At 36.6% G+C, this 21,192-nt stretch overlaps 3 protein-coding genes across 3 annotated transcripts; 2 read left to right on the top strand and 1 right to left on the bottom strand.

Annotated features, from left to right (window-relative positions):
• Positions 1–1,353: 1,353 nt before the first annotated feature.
• LOC107481455 (nuclear pore complex protein NUP155) lies at positions 1,354–8,540 on the top strand. The gene is made up of 13 exons (XM_016101731.3): positions 1,354–1,738; positions 2,170–2,339; positions 2,454–2,580; positions 2,914–3,176; positions 3,377–5,027; positions 5,109–5,321; positions 5,472–5,719; positions 5,834–6,248; positions 6,448–6,638; positions 7,081–7,438; positions 7,603–7,821; positions 7,904–8,229; positions 8,340–8,540. The coding sequence occupies exons 1-13, from the start codon at positions 1,580–1,582 to the stop codon at positions 8,455–8,457; spliced, it is 4,458 nt and encodes a 1,485-aa protein (XP_015957217.1). The 5' UTR covers positions 1,354–1,579; the 3' UTR covers positions 8,458–8,540.
• Positions 8,541–9,485: 945 nt separating this feature from the next.
• On the top strand, positions 9,486–16,541 carry LOC107481459 (protein VAC14 homolog). The gene is given in 19 exon segments (XM_052259013.1): positions 9,486–10,072; positions 10,191–10,304; positions 10,443–10,508; positions 10,839–10,928; positions 11,008–11,127; positions 11,334–11,362; positions 11,820–11,962; positions 12,059–12,153; positions 12,447–12,533; positions 12,686–12,924; positions 13,146–13,227; positions 13,542–13,607; positions 13,964–14,079; positions 14,198–14,318; positions 14,641–14,781; positions 14,948–15,076; positions 15,321–15,389; positions 15,705–16,016; positions 16,108–16,541. Coding segments are annotated over 19 exon segments (2,187 nt in total). The 5' UTR covers positions 9,486–9,991; the 3' UTR covers positions 16,195–16,541.
• Positions 16,542–17,150: 609 nt separating this feature from the next.
• Positions 17,151–19,961, bottom strand: LOC107481460 (ankyrin repeat-containing protein At2g01680). Its single transcript, XM_016101736.3, is given in 4 exon segments — positions 17,151–18,288; positions 18,793–19,202; positions 19,478–19,600; positions 19,603–19,961. Coding segments are annotated over 4 exon segments (1,500 nt in total). The 5' UTR covers positions 19,697–19,961; the 3' UTR covers positions 17,151–17,415.
• Positions 19,962–21,192: the final 1,231 nt, after the last annotated feature.

The raw sequence follows: 21,192 nt of genomic DNA, 5'->3' as shown, positions 1-21,192 counted from the left end.
CAGTGTCATAACTCAGTTTTTCTTCGCAAGGAACTGTCATAGACGACGTTCACAACGCCACGAAGGGATCTCCAAATGGCGCCACGCCCAATCACGCCGTCGACTAGCCCTTACTCGGTCTCCGTCCACGCAATTCGTTCTCGATGAAAGGTGGACAAAGAACCTCCTTGCTATAGATTGCAATGAATACCCTAAGAAGGCAACTGTGGGATGTTTCTTTTATTAACCTTGGGATGTTTTTTTCGTTAAACTTTGGATGGTTCTTTTCTTAAATTTAAGATGTTTCTTTTGTTCGATGCAAGTCGGTAGCGCGCGACGCACAGAGGAGTAGCATTGGAGGGCACAATGACAGCACCAACAGACGGTTGAAGACGATATATTAACTATATAATGATAGGGAATTTTGCGTTGACGAAACGATTATGCAATAATGAAACGATTATGCGATGACAGTAATTAGAGGGTTACGTTTCGCTAATCCCTATATATTTTTTATTTATATTGATTGACAAAATTATTTATAAAAAAAAACTAACTAATTTTTTTTTGGCTTTTAAAGAAATTAATCGAAATTTTAAAATTATCCAGCCTTTTATGATCACCATTATTTCCTTTTCTCTAATTTCAAATTTTGTTAATTCTCCATTGTCACCACCTTAATTTCCTTTTTTATTTCTATTTGACTACCATGTCTCCTTTATTCTCAGAACTTCCCTTATTTTCTATAAGCTGAGATATTAAAGATAAGAAAAAGATGCTTTGTAGAGTTTGAAGTAGACTAAATTTAGAACTACACTACAATATCAACTGATCTTAAAAAAAAAAAAAAGGGTGAAAAAGAATAAAAAACAACCGTTGTTGCACTTGCCGCTTTCAAATCCTCAATTTCCTTCACAGCAAGCACCAATAAAATTGGCAACAAAACAAAAAACTAGAACAATTATCAAATCTCACTAGAATGAGTTTGAAGGCGAAGCCGTGACCAGAATTTAGTAAAGGAGGTTCTAACTGTAAAAGAGGCATGAGGGTGGTGGTAGTGGTGAAGTAAGAGAGAAGAAAAAAATGGTTAATATTATATAAAAGGAGGATTATGAATGTTTCAGATTTAGAAAAAAAAAAAAAAGAGATAAGAAATTGTGACAATTTAAAAACAACTCCATAATCCAGCATTGCACCATGATACTTACCATTTAAAAATAAATTATGACTTGTGCTATAACATGAATAAAATAATAAAAAAGAAGATTTGTTGTTTCCTTTTGAATCAAATTCTAAAAGAAAATGAAAAATTGACAAGGAAACAATGGGTAATTAAAAAAAGAACAGGAAAACAATCGCGGTCACTCGGTCACACAGTCACAGTCAGCAGTGTTTGCCCGCCACTATCAAATTTACGAAACCCTCCTCAAAACCCTACATTTCTCCTCTCATTTCACTTCCCTCCCTCTCCCACTCTTTCTTCCCCCAATTTTCAAATTTCATTTTCTCCGTTTGTTTTTCGGGAAGGAGAGTTAAATATTCAGTTTCTCCAATCCCCTTAGTAGTTCTGAAATTTCAGTTGAAGCTCGGCGCCGCGGAGATGTCGTGGGAAGACGAGATTGTGATGCGTGATGTGACGAACGCGGGTCTCGTTGTCAGTGATCGCATTGGTCGCGAGGTTTCGCCTCAGCTTGACCTCGAAGAAGCTCTTGAAGCTTCAAGATATGCTAGCCACCCTTACTCCACTCTCCCCAGAGAGGTATCTCTATCTTCCTATCTTTTACCTCTCCTACTCTCAGGATTTCGAATTGGTTCCATTAGATTCACCTCCATACGCTGTGTTTCTGTAATTTAGCCAATTTTGCCTCCAAGCTAAAATTGAGTGTCTTGGTAGGGGTTCCTTACATTATGCTTACTCAGAACACAGAAGGCCCAGAGTGAATGTTCAATAGGGTAAAAGATACAAGATCAAATTTTGCTTGAAAAGCAAAAAAAGTTGCTTCTTTTTGTGAAGTGTTTTTATCTGTTATAGTGTTATTGTGTGTGGGTATAATACTACAATGTAGCATAAATCATAACGGCAACATGCATTATAGGTATATAGCATGCCTGTTAGCAAACTGTCTAGGGTTGGAGTTTAGTTCTAGCATGTATCTTATGCCATATTTTTTTCTTTGGATTTCATCTCAGTGGCCCCCTTTAGTTGAGGTTGCCAATACATGGGAGTTGCCTCCTGTTCTCATTGAAAGATACAATGCAGCTGGTGGGGAAGGAACTGCCTTTTGTGGAATATTTCCTGAAATACGCAGGGCATGGGCATCTGTGGACAATTCCTTGTTTCTTTGGCGTTTTGATAAGTGGTAAGTACCATGATGATGGTCTGGAATTAATTTAGTTTAACGGCATCTTCTATTTACTAGAACTTATATTTATACGTGCTGCATTACCTCTAATCTAATGTTGGTCTTCCTTAGGGATGGTCAATGTCCTGAATATAGTGGGGAAGAGCAAGCTATTTGTGCAGTTGGTCTTGCAAAATCAAAATCAGGTGTTTTTGTTGAAGCCATCCAATATCTTTTAGTTTTAGCAACGCCTGTTGAGGTAATAACCAAATTATGTTTAACTTTTTTCCAGTACTTGTTTACTAAAAGTATAAAATTCATCCTTCTGAATTACTTTTTTATTATTATATGATGAATTGCTTATTTTATATCCGTGCAAGATCCAATGAGTTTATTTGCAATTGATACTAATAGTTTTCTGATGCTTATCACTTTGATATATGCTGCTTAGCTTTGTATGAAAATATGTTATAAGATCCCTTTATTCTTCAAAAGAAGCTCTGTATGATTTGTTTCTTATGAACCTTGTGTGGCTTGTTCTTTCAAGAATTTGTCCAAGCAATATTGTTTCTTACCAATCGCTTTCTGTCAGTTGATTTTGGTAGGAGTGTGCTGCTCTGGAGGAGCCGATGGATCAGATCCATTTGCAGAAGTCACATTACAGCCATTGCCAGAGTATACTGTACCGTCCGATGGGGTTACAATGACTTGTGTGACATGTACTGATAAGGGCCGTATTTTCCTTGCTGGTCGTGATAGCCATATATACGAGCTTCTTTATTCTACAGGTTCAGGATGGCAAAAGCGCTGCAGAAAAATCTGCCTCACTGCTGGCTTAGGAAGTTTAATTTCAAGGTACTTGGAGCTTTGGATCTTCTAGTGGCATACAAGTTACTAAATCTAACTATGCTATTTGATTCCTTCTATCAATTTTTTAACCTTTAAAGTCCAAATTGTGCATGTTTTTTCTTTAAATGACTTGTAACTTGCCTCATTTTAAGTGGTATATGTTTCTTTGCTAATTCCCTATGACATGACTTAGCCGTTTTATGCAGCTGGGTTATACCAAATGTGTTCAACTTTGGAGCCATCGACCCCATTGTTGAAATGGTTTTTGATAATGAGAGGCAAATATTGTATGCCCGAACTGAAGAGATGAAGCTTCAGGTTTATGTTCTAGGGCAAAATGGGGATGGTCCATTAAAGAAAGTTGCTGAAGAAAGGAATCTTGTTAATCAGAGGGATGGTCATTATGGAGGTAGACAATCAACAGGATCAAGAGTCTCAAATCGTTCACCCAAGCCATCTATTGTTTGTATTGCACCGTTATCCACACTTGAGTCCAAGTTGCTGCACCTTGTTGCTGTTTTATCAGATGGCAGAAGGATGTACCTGTCTACTTCTCCTTCTAGTGCAAATTTGACTGGGTTCAGCACCAGTCATCACAGGCCTAGCTGTTTAAAGGTTGTCGCTACAAGGCCTGCTCCTCCTTGGGGTGTTAGTGGTAGTCTCACATTTGGAGCCATAGCTCTTCCGTCTAGGCCTCAAAATGAGGATCTCTCATTGAAAGTTGAGGCAGCATATTGTTCTGCAGGTACTCTTATCCTTTCTGATGCATCACCTTCAGCTATGCCTTCTCTCCTTGTATTGAACCGGGATTCAAGCACCCAATCATCACCATCAGGTAATCTTGGGACAAATTCAAGGAGTTCCCGTGCATTACGAGAATCTGTATCTTCTTTACCAGTTGAAGGGCGAATGCTTTCTTTGGCAGATGTCTTACCTTTGCCTGATACTGCATCTACTGTGCAGTCTTTATATTCAGAAATTGAGTTCAGTGGTTATGAGAGCCCAATGGAATCATGTGACAGGGTATCTGGGAAACTCTGGGCAAGGGGAGACCTTTCGACTCAACATATATTGCCAAGAAGGAGGATTGTTATCTTCAGCACAATGGGCATGATGGAAATTGTGTTAAACAGGCCACTGGACATTTTAAGAAGGTTATTAGAGTCCAGCTCTCCAAGATCAGTTTTAGAAGATTTCTTCAATCGTTTTGGTGCTGGTGAGGCAGCTGCTATGTGTCTAATGCTAGCTGCAAGAATAGTGCACTCGGAAAACCTTATTAGCAATGTTATTGCCGAGAAGGCTGCTGAAGCTTTTGAGGATCCAAGAGTTGTTGGAATGCCACAACTTGAAGGTAGTAGTGCATTATCAAACACAAGAACTGCTGCTGGTGGATTTAGCATGGGCCAGGTTGTTCAGGAGGCTGAGCCAGTATTTTCAGCCGCACATGAAGGACTCTGTTTGTGTTCATCTAGATTACTTTTTCCTCTTTGGGAACTTCCTGTGATGCTTGTGAAAGGCAATTTAGCCCCGTCAGGTGCTTTATCTGAAAATGGGGTAGTTGTCTGCAGACTCTCTGTTGGTGCTATGCAAGTCCTTGAACACAAAATCCGATCTTTAGAAAAATTCTTAAGATCTAGAAGGAACCAGAGGAGAGGACTTTATGGATGCGTTGCAGGTTTGGGCGATCTAAGTGGTTCAATTCTATATGGTACTGGTTCAGCATTAGGTGCAGGTGATCGAAGTATGGTGAGAAACTTATTTGGTGCGTACTCCAGAAATGTGGAGTCTAATGGTGGTGGAACAAGTAACAAAAGACAAAGGCTGCCATATAGTCCTGCAGAATTAGCTGCCATGGAGGTGGGTTATGTCAAGTGTTTTCTTGATGTTTTATATGTTCTCATTTATTGGTTTAATTTCTCATTTAGGCTTTTGTTACAGGTGAGGGCAATGGAATGTATTAGGCAGTTGCTTCTTAGATCTGGTGAAGCCCTGTTTTTGCTTCAACTTATTTCCCAGCATCATGTCACTCGATTGATTCAAGGATTTGATGCTAACCTTCAACAAGCATTAGTTCAGTTAACATTTCATCAGTTAGTTTGTTCTGAGGAGGGTGACCGGCTTGCTACGAGACTTATTTCTGCTCTAATGGAGGTAAAGCCTGTTTTAGGCTAGATGTGAAGGAAACTTCTGTGGGAATTTATATGTTAATGATTTAATATAGCTTTCTATGTTTTCTTGAACAAACTTTTGTTTCTCCCTTGTATAGTTCTGAGTTTTATTTCATATCATACATCGTTCCAGTATTATACTGGTCCTGATGGTAGGGGAACTGTAGATGACATTAGCAGGAGATTAAGAGAGGGTTGTCCAAGCTACTATAAGGAGTCTGATTACAAGTTTTTCTTAGCTGTGGAAGCTCTGGAGAGAGCTGCTGTGACTATAGATGATGAGGAAAAGGAGAATCTTGCAAGAGAAGCATTTAATTGCTTAAGCAAAGTTCCAGAGTCTGCAGACTTACGAACTGTTTGCAAGCGTTTTGAGGATTTGAGGTATTTTTTCTTTTCTTCTTGTCCATTTTTTATGTCAAGCATCATCATTTGTTTTATTGGCCTGTGATTGGAATGCTTCAATCTGAAAGTATAAAATGTACTTGACAACTGCAGATATTATGAAGCTGTAGTGCGCTTACCTCTTCAAAAGGCACAAGCTATCGATCCTGCAGGTGATGCTTATAATGATGAAATTGATGCAAGTGTCAGAGAACAGACACTTGCTCAGCGCGAACAGTGTTATGAGATAGTTATTAGTGCTTTACGGTCTCTGAAAGGTGACAACTCTCAGAAGGAATTTGGCTCTCCTATCAGATCTGCTGCTTTGCAATCTACCCTTGATCCAGCTTCTCGAAAAAAATATATTAGTCAAATTGTTCAACTTGGTGTCCAGTCTCCTGACAGAATTTTCCATGAGTATCTATACCAAGCTATGATTGATTTAGGTCTTGAAAATGAGTTGTTAGAGTATGGAGGTCCTGATCTGTTGCCCTTTTTGCAAAGTGCCGGTCGTAAACCCATCCAAGAGGTTCAATTGTTTCTTTCTCTTTCTAATTTGTCTGTGGCTTGGTCTTCAATTGGTCAAAATGGGCACAAACATAGCGTTAAAATTTTGTTTGTGTATGTGCTGAATGCAAAACTACATACAAGCCATATTTTCATACTATTTACTGTAAAGTTTTCATTTTTCTAATTATCTGCCCTCTTATGTTTTCTCGGTCTTCAAGGTTCGTGCTGTGACTGCAACAACTTCTCCAACTGGGCAATCTGGAGCACCTATGTCATCCAATCAAGTCAAGTACTATGAACTTTTGGCACGGTATTATGTCTTGAAGCGGCAACATATGCTTGCAGCTCATGCATTGCTAAGACTAGCTGAACGACGTTCTGTTGATGGAGTTCCTACTCTTGAACAGAGGTTAATTAGTTACTCAGTTCCTTGTAACTTATTATCTCCTCTTTCTTAGTATTCTTTTGAAGATTCTGGCCTTATAAGTAATTTTCTTACTTCATTGCTGCAAACCCGGATCAATTTACTGAGCTGCACTTTCATCAACACTAGGAAAAGATGCAAGATCTGGCACGTGATTTAATCCTATAAAGCATGGAAATTGGTTACTGATTCCATTAATTCTCAAATAAGTTCTGCTTGTTATTTGTCTTGGATTAGATAGATTAACTGGTCTATGGTTGTAGCTGTTCTGTGGCAAGGCTCTACATTTCACATGTGTTCAGGGTGATCTGTTTCTGGTTTCAAGCCCTCCCCAATGGTCTTTAGAATCTATTATGATTACTAGAATTATTTTGGTCTATATTCTTGGATATCTTCTTATCATCTTAATATTATTTGTAAAATTCAGGTGTCAATACCTAAGTAATGCAGTTCTACAAGCAAAAAGTGCAGCTAATAGTGATGGTTTAGTAGGTTCTGCTCGGAGTTCCATTGATAGTGGATTCCTAGATTTGCTTGAAGGGAAGCTTGCTGTTCTTCGGTTTCAGATAAAGATCAAAGAGGAATTGGAGGCAATGGCTTCCAGGAATGAGATTTTACCTAGCACATCTGATTCCATTCAAGATGGTGCAGTCCCTGAGGGCGGTTCAACTGCTGATGCAAATTTTGCAAGCGTAGCACGAGAGAAGGCCATGGAGCTATCATCGGATGTAAAGAGCATAACACAATTATATAATGAATATGCAGTTCCCTTTGAACTCTGGGAGGTACTGTTATAGTGTTTTATGTTAGATTTACATAAGTTAGATTTTCTCTTCAGATTGTTCACATGGGTTCTTGTTGAAAAGGTTGCAATAATAATTTGCCAACTACTGAAACTTCTATATCAAATTTCTTATTAATTGTCCTTCACTTAATACCTTTGTTTCAGATATGCCTGGAGATGCTGTACTTTGCCAATTATTCTGGTGATGCTGACAGCATAATTGTCAGAGAGACATGGGCTAGACTTATTGATCAAGCTCTTTCAAGAGGTGGCATTGCTGAAGCTTGCTCGGTATTGAAGAGGGTTGGCCCCCGGATTTATCCTGGTGATGGAGCTGTTATACCACTCAACACTATTTGTCTTCACCTAGAGAAGTCTGCACTGGTATGTTCCAAAACTTGTTCCATTTGAACAACATATGACTTAAACTATTATTTTCAAACTATGAATTCATAATTTTTTGTAGGAGAGGTTAAACTCGGGGGCTGAATCTGTTGGTGATGAAGATGTTGCTAGAGCCCTTCTTTCTGCTTGCAAGGGTGCAGCTGAGCCTGTATTGAATACATATGACCAATTGTTATCAAGTGGAGCTGTGTTGCCCTCCCCAAATCTTAGATTACGCATGCTGAGATCAGTCCTTGTGGTTCTTCGCGAGTGGGCAATGTCTGTATATTCACAGAGAATGGGTGCAAGTGCCTCCGGTTCTTCCCTCATACTAGGTTCAGGATTCCCACTTGAAAGAACAGTTGTTAGCCAAGGAATTCGTGATAAGATCACAAGTGCGGCAAACAGGTCTACTTCTCTATACTTATATTGTCCATTTAAAATTTCTAAAAAGAATATGCTTTTTCTGTGCTGGATACAACATTATATTAGAAATTAAATGTTCCGAACCTTTACAGGTACATGACTGAAGTGCGAAGGTTAGCCCTTCCCCAGAATCAAACAGAACATGTCTACCGAGGCTTTAGAGAACTCGAAGAGTCGCTTATAAGTCCCCAATCATTTGATCGATATTGATCTTTGTTCCATTAGAATAGTGTTGTATCAATTTCTTCTTATAAAATAATTATCTTGCAATAAGAGGTGTCTAATTTTTTCCATATTGGATGCGTGATCATGTGGTCTCATTTTTTGTTCTTCTTTTCCTTCCCTTCCCTTCCCTTTTAGCCTTTAGTTTGTGTATCAACTAAGATGATAAAAATCTCCACATTCCGGGTCTCCATTCACCTGAGCCTATTCTTGCAAACTTTGCTGCCTCAGGTTGAATGGTTTGAATTTGTCTACTTGCGGGCAATCTAGTTTCATAATCCAAAAGATTATGTTATATACTAAAAAATGTATGATGGTGCTGCTTCGTAGAATTTGTTAGCATTTTGCGAATTTAGGAAACTGTTGTTTATATTACGTCTTCACATTTCATAAATTCAAAATCGGAACCAAGTGCACCATATGGGATCGGTTTTATTCTTCTAAGCTATAAGCTAAAATATGTCTCTTCTGTGATGGTAAATTGGTAATAATACTGTTTTTTATCTTTTAAAACAGTGGAGTGTATATAAAGTTATAAACTAATATTACATTGGTGAGAGAAAGAAGTTTGATTGTGGATTATAAGCAATAAGTATTAATTTAGAGCATGAAGATATAGATTTTGAAATATTAATTTTTAACTTAAAACACTTGTAATTAAGAAAGTCTTAAGAATAATTTCTTTGTTAAGCGGTGATATTGAGGAAACCATCTCAGATAAAATCATTAAAAGAAACCTTTCTTGACTAGATCACAAAAAGTAGCCTTACCAAATCCGAAAACATGAAGATAAATAAAACAAAGTCCTAATATAATAATAATATACAAGCGATAAAGTAATACTTGGAAAAGTATTAAAGAGAAGAAAAATGTTGAATTTATTACAGTTAATTCCTAAAATACCACTGAGCATGATATACATAAATAATAAATAATTAAATATAATATGATTGGGCACAAACAGAGGGCATTTATGTAACTTCACGAAGTGTGTTTTTGTTAGAAGTTTCAACTTCAGCTTCGAGCTGGCCTGGTATTGGTAGAAAGTAGAAACAATGCAGACACTCACTCACAAACTTGTTTTAATTTTATTATTAAAAGGATCTTAAATCCCAAAGTTATTGTTCCTGTAGCGACAAGAATTTTCAATTTTCCATTTCATTTCATCTCTAATCTCTAATTAAAATAAAGGGGAAAAATTAGGGTTCAATTATTTTATTTTATTTTCATTTTCAGTTTTAGTTTCAATTTCACAAAAAAGTTACTAGATCTGATTTATTCCTCTTAATTCAAATTTCCCCAGCACAATCGCACTCCACTTCCACGTCAATCGTTATCCCCCAAAAAAATCTTGACTTTCTGATTCCGTATCTGATCCCCAAAAAGCGAAAAAGAACCAGAAAACAAAAAGCACTACCGAAATGTTTCGTTTCGAGCAGGAGAAGATCCGAAAACGAATTTGATTCCGAAAAGGTTTTGTGCTTTTGAGTATCCAAGTGCTTCCCAGCTTGCGGGTGTTGCCATGGCAGAGGTGATTCCGGCAGCCGTGCTCCGCAACCTTGCTGACAAGCTGTACGAGAAGCGCAAGAACGCTGCACTTGATGTTTGTACTCAACCCTTTCTTGTTTATCCTGTTGCAATTCGGTTAATTTGGGGTTTTAGGGTTTTGAGCATTTTTTATGGGGAGTTGATTTTGTGGGGGTATCTATCTGTGCCTATAGGTTGAGGGCATAGTGAAGCAGCTTGCTGCTGCTGGGGAGCATGAAAAAATAACGGCTGTGATCAATTTGTTGACAACGGAATTCACTTATTCTCCACAAGCCAATCACCGGAAGGTAACTTTCTTTTCTTCTATTTATTTCTATTTTTTTCATTCGTTAAAAGATTTTTTTTATATATCTTTTAAGTAAGCTTATAGGTTCTTCATCTTATATGATATATTTTCTTAAATTGAAAATAAATTATGGGTGAAGGGAGGATTAATAGGATTGGCTGCTGCAACTGTTGGGTTGACTTCCGATGCAGCTCAGCATCTTGAGGTGAGGGATTACTCACTTGTTTAAGAATTTTGTCCTTTTTATTGGAGTGAGTTTGTTTGTTTATCATGGGTTACAATTTGAATTCATTCTAGTAGTACATAAGAAGTTTATCCGCGTTCAATGTGTCTAATGGGAAATACATGTTGTGTGCTTGGAATTGGTGCAATTTTCTGCCCTAATCATTGGCACCAAATTTTTTGGCAACATTTTGAGGAACATTAGAAATGGTGAAATAAAATTCACTCTAAGGAACATAAATGAAATATCGGGAATTTTGGCATGATAATTGTATCTAAGCATAACCCTTTTTTTTCTTTTTGTGATTGACAGCAAATTGTGCCCCCTGTTTTGAATTCCTTCTCTGACCAAGATAGCAGAGTTCGTTATTATGCTTGCGAAGCACTATATAACATAGCTAAGGTGACTGTGTTGACCCATGTTCAGTTTCAGTATGATCATCTGCTTTGTTCTAATGCATAAATTTTTAGTTGTATCTCAGGTTGTGAGAGGGGATTTTATTGTATTCTTCAACCAGATCTTTGATGCCTTATGCAAGCTTTCTGCAGACTCGGATGCCAATGTACAAAGTGCTGCTCATCTCTTAGATCGACTGGTGAAGGTATTCATCACTCCTGCACGCCAGTAAAGCACTAAAGCCTTTTCTGCTGTTTTTTTTATCTATGCGCATAGCAAGATTTCCCAAAGAATATGACGAAATAATAATTGACATTGCTTTTTTATCCGAAAATAGGAAATAGAAAACAAATAACTTGAATTGCTGTTCCATTTTGATTAACTAAATCAAACACTGCTTCATTCGTGCAGGATATTGTGACCGAGAGCGATCAGTTCAGGTGCACCATCCTTTCACATCTATATTATACTTTTCTCTGTTCATGTTAGTATGTTACTTTACATTTTCAGTAGACGGTGTGGGTACAGAAGACTGCGTTTGGTTTGCATTTTTATTTTCTGTTTTTATTTTTAGTGTTTTCTGTTTTATGAATTTTGTGAAGGAAAAAGTGAAAACAATAAAATCCTGTTTTCTGTTTTCACTTTTTCCTTCACAAAATCCAGAAAACAGAAAATACTGAAAATGAAAATGCAAACCAAACGCATCCTAAGATTTTGGATGTAACTTTTCAATAGAACTTTAATAGGTAAAGGTTGTATGCAATGTGAGGTGCCAGGCTATCTAATACTAAAAAAAAAAAAGAGGCAAATTTCACTTTTCACCTTTTCGTCTGTATCTAATTTTTCTTGACCTGAGTTCCCTCCTCTTCTTTTTTTTTTCCTATTTTGTTGGTTTAGTATTGAAGAATTCATACCACTGTTGAGGGAGCGCATGAATGTATTGAATCCATATGTGCGCCAGTTTTTGGTAGGATGGATTACTGTACTGGATAGCGTCCCAGATATTGATATGCTGGGTTTTCTTCCTGATTTTCTTGATGGTAAGCATGTCCTTTAAAAGAGTGATTCCCATTCTTCTCAACATTTTGTACAAATGAAATGGAGATCAACCATCTAATCATATACAAAATTTCCAGGCTTGTTTAATATGTTGAGTGACTCAAGTCATGAAATACGTCAACAAGCTGATTCCGCTCTTTCAGAGTTTCTTCAAGAGATTAAGAACTCCCCAGTAAGGCTCTTGCTAATGTAATTTCCACTTGTATTTTGAGTTGCAAGTCTTGTGGCGCACTCTGTGGACAATGTTTCCTATCTTCTGTACTGCCTTTATTCATTATTTTTCTCTTCTTGTTGGATTTCTTTATCTTCCCCATAATCAATATTTTATGCTTAGTATGTCTTCGAATTTTTTGTTTGATCAAATGTGCTATGCATCTTTTTTGCTTTTGTAACTACTGTTTTGACACAAAAGCAAAGTGTTTTGTTCATTAGTCATTTTCTGACTCAGCAGTGCTACTCTTGAAGTCTGTAGATTATGGTCGAATGGCTGAAATCCTGGTACAAAGGGCAGGTTCTCCAGATGAATTTACCAGGCTAACAGCTATCACATGGGTGAGTAATGCCACAGTGCTTTGACTAATTAATTATTTAGCTTTATTGTACTTTATGCATATTGGCATTTTCCCAAATATTATTTCCTTTTATAACAAAAGCCAAATTACAATTAGTGTTGTGTGATTCATTTTGCTTTCTTATTTGAACAGATAAATGAGTTTGTCAAACTTGGTGGAGACCAGCTTGTTCCGTATTATGCTGACATTCTTGGAGCCATTTTGCCTTGCATATCAGATAAAGAAGAGAAAATTCGAGTGGTAGGTTATTTGAGCTTCCCTTTTTTTTGTACCCATCCGGTTGCTCGTGAAACCAATGAAGAGCTACGTGCCATCAAGGCTGATCCAGCTGAAGCATTTGATGTGGGAGCGATACTCTTCATTGCTAGGAGGTATAATTTTTCTCTGATCTGGGAAATAGGCTAGGTTTGAATTTTTTTTGGTACTTGCAATTGAAATATTACGAATTTCTGTGATGGTTTGACGTAAGAAGCTATTAGGGGAACTTGTTACATGAATTTTATTTTATTTTTTATTCTTTTTAAAGAATTAGCCAACTGTATTTTGCACTTGTAATTCTATAGATTGATTTTGGGATGGTTTGATTGATCAGCCAATTGTCAAGTGAATGGGAAGCTACTCGCATTGAAGCTTTGCACTGGATATCAACCCTTTTGAACAGACATCGCACTGAGGTGACTAGATTGTTCAAACTCGGTTTTCATTTTGATGTTCTTGTTAGGTCCCTTTACACTGTTGGAGTTGATCTGGCCCAGTTAACAAGGAAATAAATACGATACTTGGCTAGCCGATAATATTCAATTTAATTTAGTTCGCAAAGTTTCATTTGACATTCTCTTTCTGTGGGTAAAAATCTTTCATGTAATCAAACTAATGTGACTCCCTTCTGTATTTATTCAAAATGCTTTGTAAAGGATAGTACAAGATCTCCTTTATGTTGATGGAAGATTTTGGTTTCTATTCACATGTGGATCTATGTCTGAAACAGGTTTTACAGTATCTGGGTGACATATTTGGTACCCTACTGACAGCACTTTCAGACCCATCTGATGAGGTAGCCTTGTTATACTGGTATCCTCTTTTAATTTATTTGTTTCATCAAATCATTCTTTCACAAAATCTATATGCAAATCTTGCTGTAATTGTACATTTGTTCAAAGGGCAAGTCCTTCTATCAATTCATACAAGCCATTATCTGAAATTAGTTTAAAAAAAATATGTGGCCATTGTCAGAAAATTTAGATAGATTTCTTTTCTGTCTGCATTACCCTTGACTTGATTCTAAATAAAAATGAGTTTTTGAATTTTCCCCTTTTCTTATTTGCAATGTTTTCACTTTCTGGAATAGGCAATTTACTGGAATTATCAGTGATTCATCTCCCTTTTTTTTAATTAAAAAAAATTAAACAGGTTGTACTACTAGTTCTCGATGTTCATGCAGCTATTGCAAAAGATCCTCAGCACTTCCGGCAGATTGTTGTTTTCCTGGTGGACAAATTTCGGATAGACAATTCTCTTTTGGAGAAGTATGCTTTTTACTTGTTCCAAAATTTTATCTTTATTTATGCAGTTTCACTAAAATATTGTATTTGCTTATATTTTCATCTTTAGTTATTAAATTCTAGTTTTTTTTAAATGCTTTAGACGAGGTGCTTTGATAATTCGCCGACTTTGTGTTCTCTTGAATGCTGAGAGAGTCTATCGTGAACTTTCTACAATACTAGAAGGGGAACCTGATTTGGATTTTGCATCAATTATGGTTCAGGTTGGTTGACTTTTCTGCGAGCTTGAATACCAAGATGCAACACACATGTAAATTCTGATATATATAAATTCACAGGTCTATGACCCACACCACCCTGTAGGCTCTAACCAAATATTTAAACAAAACAGCTTCATGAATTTTGTAGTTAATCTAGTGTATTTGCTTCGCTTTTATGGGAATGATGAAATCATTCTTTTGTGAATTGCATAACTTGGTTCTGTTTTTTCTCTTTTGAGCAGATCTATAGAAAGTATACTGATTGACATTGATATGCATTTTAATATTTTGTGTACAATACTTAATAGTCCTTTAGCCAATCCAGTGTAGTAGAGTGGTATTGATATGTTGAGATCTTTTGAAGCAATCACTGGTAAATCCTGCTGGGAAGGATCTATATGTTTCTTTGTATGCCTCGTGGTGCCATTCTCCAATGGCAATTATAAGTCTTTGCTTATTATCTCAGGTAGGTATCTGTAACTTGGTTTTGATTATTAGTTTTTAAGTCTTGTGCATGTACACAGAGACACACTAGCACAAATGCCCTCTTTAAATTTTGTATATTTGTGAGCGACTGCTTACCTTTGTTTAGATCATGTTCCCCATATAATATAAATTATCTATCATGACAGACTTACCAACATGCTAGCACTGTGATTCAATCTCTCGTTGAAGAAGACATTAATGTCAAATTTTTAGTCCAGCTGGATAAATTGATTCAGTTGCTGGAAACTCCAATATTTGCTTATCTTAGATTGCAGGTGCTTTACTGAAACTGCTTGTTTGATCTGCTCATATTTTACAATACTGTAATATAATATTCTTGTTGTTAGGGGGATAAAATATATAATGTGCAGAACTTTCTCTGTTATGTTAAATTAAGCATTGAGCATTGAGCATTATTTTCATCATTTAGAGTGATGGCAGTTAGATAGTTTTGGTAATGAATGTCAATATTTTAAAAAATGCTTCTCTTATCCACTGAAGCATCATGCAATTTTGCAGCTTCTTGAACCTGGAAGACATATATGGTTGTTTAAAGCATTGTATGGTCTTCTAATGTTGCTTCCTCAGGTATAAACAACTTCAATTATTTCTTTCTATGACATCCTTGTTTTGTGGTGAGACAATGTCTAAGATATCATGCTTGAATTGTTTTTACTCTCTTATTATTAAGCACGTTGCTGTTTACCTGTTTAATGGTGTACATCACTACTTCATGAACAATTCTATTTACAATATGATTCAAATTTCTGTCCACTCAAGTCTCAGTATTTCCTTATTGTGCTCAAGGAATATATGTACATTATGTACATTAACAACAGCTTGGAAACCTTGGCGGCATATGTAGTCGCTAATATTGACAATTCATTTTCCGTCATTATGCAGCAAAGTGCCGCTTTTAAGATACTGAAAACTCGTTTAAAAGCCGTGCCTTCGTATTCTTTCAATGGCGAGCAACTAAAGAGAACACCCTCGGGGAATCCCTACCAGTTTCTTCATCAAATGCCTGGTGGCTCTCAAATCACCGAGGATGGCGACATAACCATGGATGGTGGAAACTCACATAACGGGATAAATTTTGCTGCAAGACTACAACAGTTTCAGCAAGTGCAGCACCTGCATCGTCTACATTCAAAAGCACAGGTGCAGTCACGCAAGAATTCGACCTCATTATCAAAGGTCTGCAACCTCTCTCAAGTCTTGTAGTTAGATGCAAACCATATTTATGTGATCCTTTTGATTTTGTATTTGGTGATGTAAATGGCTGCAGAATATGGTTGAAGCACAGAAACAAGAGGAACCAAGGAGACCGCAGTTGAGTGAAATTAATGTTCCAACTTCAAGATCATCATCAAAGAGAAGCCCCCAAGTGTAGAGGTGGTTCTTGCACATTCATATCTTGAGTCCTTATTGTGTCAATGATCTCTCTCAGTATATTTATAAACTTTGAATGGGATCGGCTTATTGATTTGTAAAAAATTGTAAATCACATAGTAGCGCGTTTTGTTTCATTATTATACTCTTGTCATAGAAATTTCTTGGGTTTTTGGAATCAAGATGAAGCTTCGGGCTTTGGCTGAGGTATTCTTTAGTTTTTGTTGAAAACCATGAGGGCTAGAGGCCATATTTTATTCAGGAAAAGGTCTCTTTTTGTTGACCTCTTTATCATTTGCTGCGATATATAATAATTAAATAATATTTGATAAGGAATTAGATACTCAATGACAATGTGATGCATGTGTGTGTGGGTGTGGGGTACGCGTTTTGTTTGGTTTGATCTTATAATATCAGAGAATCATATGTTGCTGCCTCAGGTTGCAACATTGTAGAACACTTACACATGCATTTCACGAATATTGTTCCATGTATTAAGATCTCATTATGATGTACGCTTAAGTATTGGCAAGTTTTTTTTCCTATTAAATGTTCATTTCTTGAGGATTTCTACGAGGAAAAAAAACAAACAAACACGGAGAGAGAATCAATTAGAAGATACTAGGAAGAAACTAATTAAAGATAACCTCCAATATGAAAGAAACATATGGTTTCAGAAAACTTTTCACACACCATTTTTATATTTTGTTTCTCGAAGTCTAATTTTTTGCTTAAACCAAATCGATCTTGTATGGAAAGAAGCTTTCTAAACTGATATTTTATTTTCAAGTTTCAACTTATAATTTTCCTTGTGGCATAGAAAGTTCACTTTTCTGTAAAAAACAGGGTTTTGAAAGTTGAAACAAACACATTAAAAAGCATATTTCAAAAGCAGTTTCTTATGTTGATACAAACAATCATTAAAGTTTGCCAATAGTACTAGAGGAGATTTAGATGGATTTCGTGTTATGATGAAATTTCTTATTCCAAATTTAAAACTTTAGTGCACTTCCTTTCCATCACTTATAATATAATATACACAAATCTACATCCGAGAGCTGATTATTGATCTTAACAATCAAGATATGAGCAAATTAAACAGATTTGCACAGCCTACTACAACCTGAAACTTCATCTGAAAACAGGTGAATACTCCATTCTACTGCTCTAACATTTTCACCTCAGTTTCAGTAAAAAGTTGCATCCGATGCTATGTATGTTCTCACAGAGCATAGATCTTTTCAATGTCGGAATTATATTCGTCCAAGTCTGATATATTTGCAGAGTACGACCATGAAAAAGATTTGCTTCCGCTAGCTCTCTTGATTCGCCTCTGTGAATCGCTGCGGAAAACACCAAAATGTTGTCGAAAAACAAAGTAGCACAAGCTTGCTAGTGTTCCAACTAGAATTGGTACTCCCAAAATGGTGATGGTCAAGGCCATCCATGTGTGTTCTCCAACAACTTCAAAAGCTATTGCAAGAAAAGCACCACATGTGCAAGCACATGCAGCCCACATTAGCTTGTTAACCACTGATACAACCTGCCTTTGAGCCCTTGTGTCCCATGCTACTAAAGTGATTTGAACTACGACGACTGCAAGTGAGATGAAGAGAGATGTAGAATTCAGAAGGCAGAAAACTTTGAAGCCAAGACGATTGGCAATATTGGCCTTCCCTGCATCTGATCCTCCTGTTATATACTGACCAGGCAAATTGAATATGGCCAGGAATGCTATTGAGGCAAAAAGGACAGCCACGACTGTGACAGAATTAATGGTGTTCTGAACTGCTTCCCTATGAAGTTTCTTCAGTTCCTTGGCAATTCCAGAAACTCGTCTACGAGTAGTTTCATTTTGTATAAGTTGTGACTGCACCTCATGTTTTATGTCACTGACAGTTCTTTTGAGTTCCATGGCTTCATCTATTTTTCCGACATTCCTGGCATGCTTGGCACCATACTCTGCAAGGGCTTCCTTAATTACCAAAGACGGATCTCCATACGGCAGTTTATCTGCCAAATCCAAAGCTGTTTCCTGCTGCTTATTGATGGCGTTAACTTCCATGGCGGTATAGCATAGCAAAAGGGCCACAATCTGAGAACAGGAGAAACATGTTAGTAAATGGAGCAAAAATGAATAAGAGGAAAGGTCCTTCGAAAGAGTGGGTGTCAATCGTGTAAATTTAAACAACTGAGTCATTAGGTATATTGTATCAAAAAATACAAATCAAATCACATAGCAAAGTTTTGAATAAGTATGTAGCTCCTTATGTTACCATGTGTTAGGCCATTCCTTAATATCTTTACAAGGGGATGTCCAAAACTCAAATAAAAGAGAGCGGTTGAGTTAAAAGCAGTGCTCTCACTCAACAAAGAAAGAGTGCAAAGGGGACCTACCATCAAACACATAGTCATGGGTGTATAACCAACTATATAGGAAGATCAATAATTTTTTTGGTATTAGCAACTTAATAGTTGAAATTCACAAATATCCTCGCCACAAAGTATGGAATATGAAGAAAGATAGGAATATAATGAAAACAACAAGCAAACATGGTACGGAAATCAACAATTGTGGTCGACGGGAAGTAAGATCAACCTGCTCACGGCCTTTCCTAGTAGCCATGTGAAGAGCTGTATTGCCTTTCTTGTCCCGTTCGTTCAGTATAGTTGGATCAGCTTGTAATATCTCCTCCACCACTGCACTACACTGTCCTTTGACAGCCATGTGAAGTGCAGTTTGACCTTTTTTATCTTTGATGGAGACTATTGCTGGATCCCGGGCAATAAGAACTTTCACAATTCGAACCATACCATACCTAGCAGCATTGTGCAGGGAAGTTTTCCCATTTTTCCTAACTATCATCATGGAACTGGCGTCCACATCCAAGATAGCATTGACCACATCCAGATGATCTTGAACAGCAGCCGCATATAGCGGGCTGGTGTTTGATGAGTCACATAACTTACAAAGCTCTGGCCAAGTACTCAAAAACTCCCTCACAATATCTGTTAACATGTTAATATAACATAATTTAAATCCTTATTATGAATAACAATTAAAGCATGTTAATCACCCTTTCTTCCTAATTTCGATTTTTGAAGGACCTAATAAGACAATAGCAAGATTTTTAAAGATAAAGATTGTAACATTTGCTTCAATTACTGAATGAAAGAATCAAGAATCAACAATAAGAAATAGAAGAAGTTATTCCAAGGTGAATATATCATATACCCAATTGAAGAACATACAAAAAAAATTGAAAGAAAGAAAGAGGAATTACCAAGATGACCACGCTTGGCTGCAACATGAAAGGCGTTCATGTCAGACTTGGACCTGATCTTCACTATCTCGAAGTCACAGAGTTTGAGCAAGAAGCTGAACACGTCCTTCAGATTAGCTGCTCCACCAGCTTCTTCAGCTCATCAAGGTTCCCAGATCGAACGGTCGAGAACAACGATTGGTGTGTTATGAACCGCAGAGCCTTCGAAGACTCCATCATCAACAATCACTCTTATTCTCTACTTCTGCAAAAAGAAATCCAATCTTTCGCTCTTCTTCTCCTTGGACTATCTTGCAGTTCAAGTCAATTCTCTCTGTCTTCCATCTCAATTGTTTTCCCGTGTGACCCAGATGAGAAGCAAATGGAAATGGGGGAAAAGTGTGAAACTTTACCGTGTTATTGCTTTATCCGTGCACCAATTGATAGAGAGAAGAAGAGAGAGAAGGTAGTGGATGTGTGCACCAAGTGGCGGTTCTCAATTATTTGTATGTATCTGTTTAATTAATTAAAGATGTTAATAATTTTGATGACGGAGTGGGGACACTGGAGTCTTAGTTACAGAGAAAATCCATGTGGGTATGATGCCATTGACTTTTTCGATAGATTCTTGCTTTACGACAATTCGGTTCTTCAATTACTGAATTACATGTCTACAATACTCTGCATTTGCATATGCGTGTTTGTGTTACATAAACTAATTAAGTAATGGGGCACTAATATCTAATCTAATCATGATAGTTCGGTTTAAGATATCATCATTCATGTGTTACAGAAACCATGTTAATAAGCATGAACCCTCTCTCGATATGACTAATTTATCGCACAATGAAACTACTATTGTCTTTCATATTTGTCATTTAGCTGCTTGGTTTAGTAAATTGAAATCTAATTTTATTATTCCACATTGTAACGAGGTAGTATAGTAACAAAATATGCTAGAGCTGGTTACTTTATTTGATTCAAGACCTTTCCTCGCGATTTGAGAAGTTAGTTGTTTTAAATATTTCCTTTTATAGTTAGTACGATATATTTTTAAAGAAAATGTTAATTTAGTAACTAAAAAGATTTAAAAGAGTAAACAAACAACATTTATAAAGGGGGAAGTTTGATTTACCCCAATATCTATATGGGAAAGGAGAGCCATAAAAAATTTTTCGACTTTTATTTATTTATTTATTGATTTTTTATCTGAAGTTTCTAATTTATAAAGGAAAAGATACCAAAGAGTTCAAATTTTAATAAAGTGATATGACATACTCATTAATGCCACTATTGTCAAATAGTTTTCTGGGATCGATGTAGCATTACATAATAAAAAAAAAGAGGAAGATAGATTCCTCACAAGTGCTAGATTCCAACTTCCAACAAATCCACCTCACTCTTGTAATGCAGCTACTTTGTTTATAGACTTCGTTCGGCTTTGATCTCGTCATATAAACAGTACTAATTTTTGGCCTTTAATTTGATTACTTTCCTCGTACCAATCAAAGATCGGTGCCAGCAGAAAAACTGTAAGCTAATTCCGCTGAACAGCTAGAAGTAGAAGGCTTCAATTGTTTTCAACAACTAAAGTCGAAAGTATACTGTTTCATCTTGCATACGACATTTCTCTTCCAATCCTAAAAACTAACTATAAATCACTCGTAGTTTAATTATTGTGCCCAAACAATCTAATTATATATCATTCTAATTAGTTATTATATCTTCAATTTCTA

The sequence above is a fragment of the Arachis duranensis genome, chromosome 3 (assembly GCF_000817695.3).
Source record: "Arachis duranensis cultivar V14167 chromosome 3, aradu.V14167.gnm2.J7QH, whole genome shotgun sequence".
Classification (NCBI taxonomy): domain Eukaryota; kingdom Viridiplantae; phylum Streptophyta; class Magnoliopsida; order Fabales; family Fabaceae; genus Arachis; species Arachis duranensis.
This window is presented reverse-complemented; position numbering and strand designations above follow the sequence as displayed.

Coding starts and splice junctions, on each gene's coding strand:
- LOC107481455 (XM_016101731.3), top strand. CDS start 1,580: ATGTCGTGGGAAGACGAGATTGTGATGCGTGATGTGACGAACGCGGGT. Junction 5,720..5,833: donor AAGCGTTTTGAGGATTTGAG/GTATTTTTTCTT, acceptor TGACAACTGCAG/ATATTATGAAGCTGTAGTGC. Junction 7,822..7,903: donor ACCTAGAGAAGTCTGCACTG/GTATGTTCCAAA, acceptor AATTTTTTGTAG/GAGAGGTTAAACTCGGGGGC.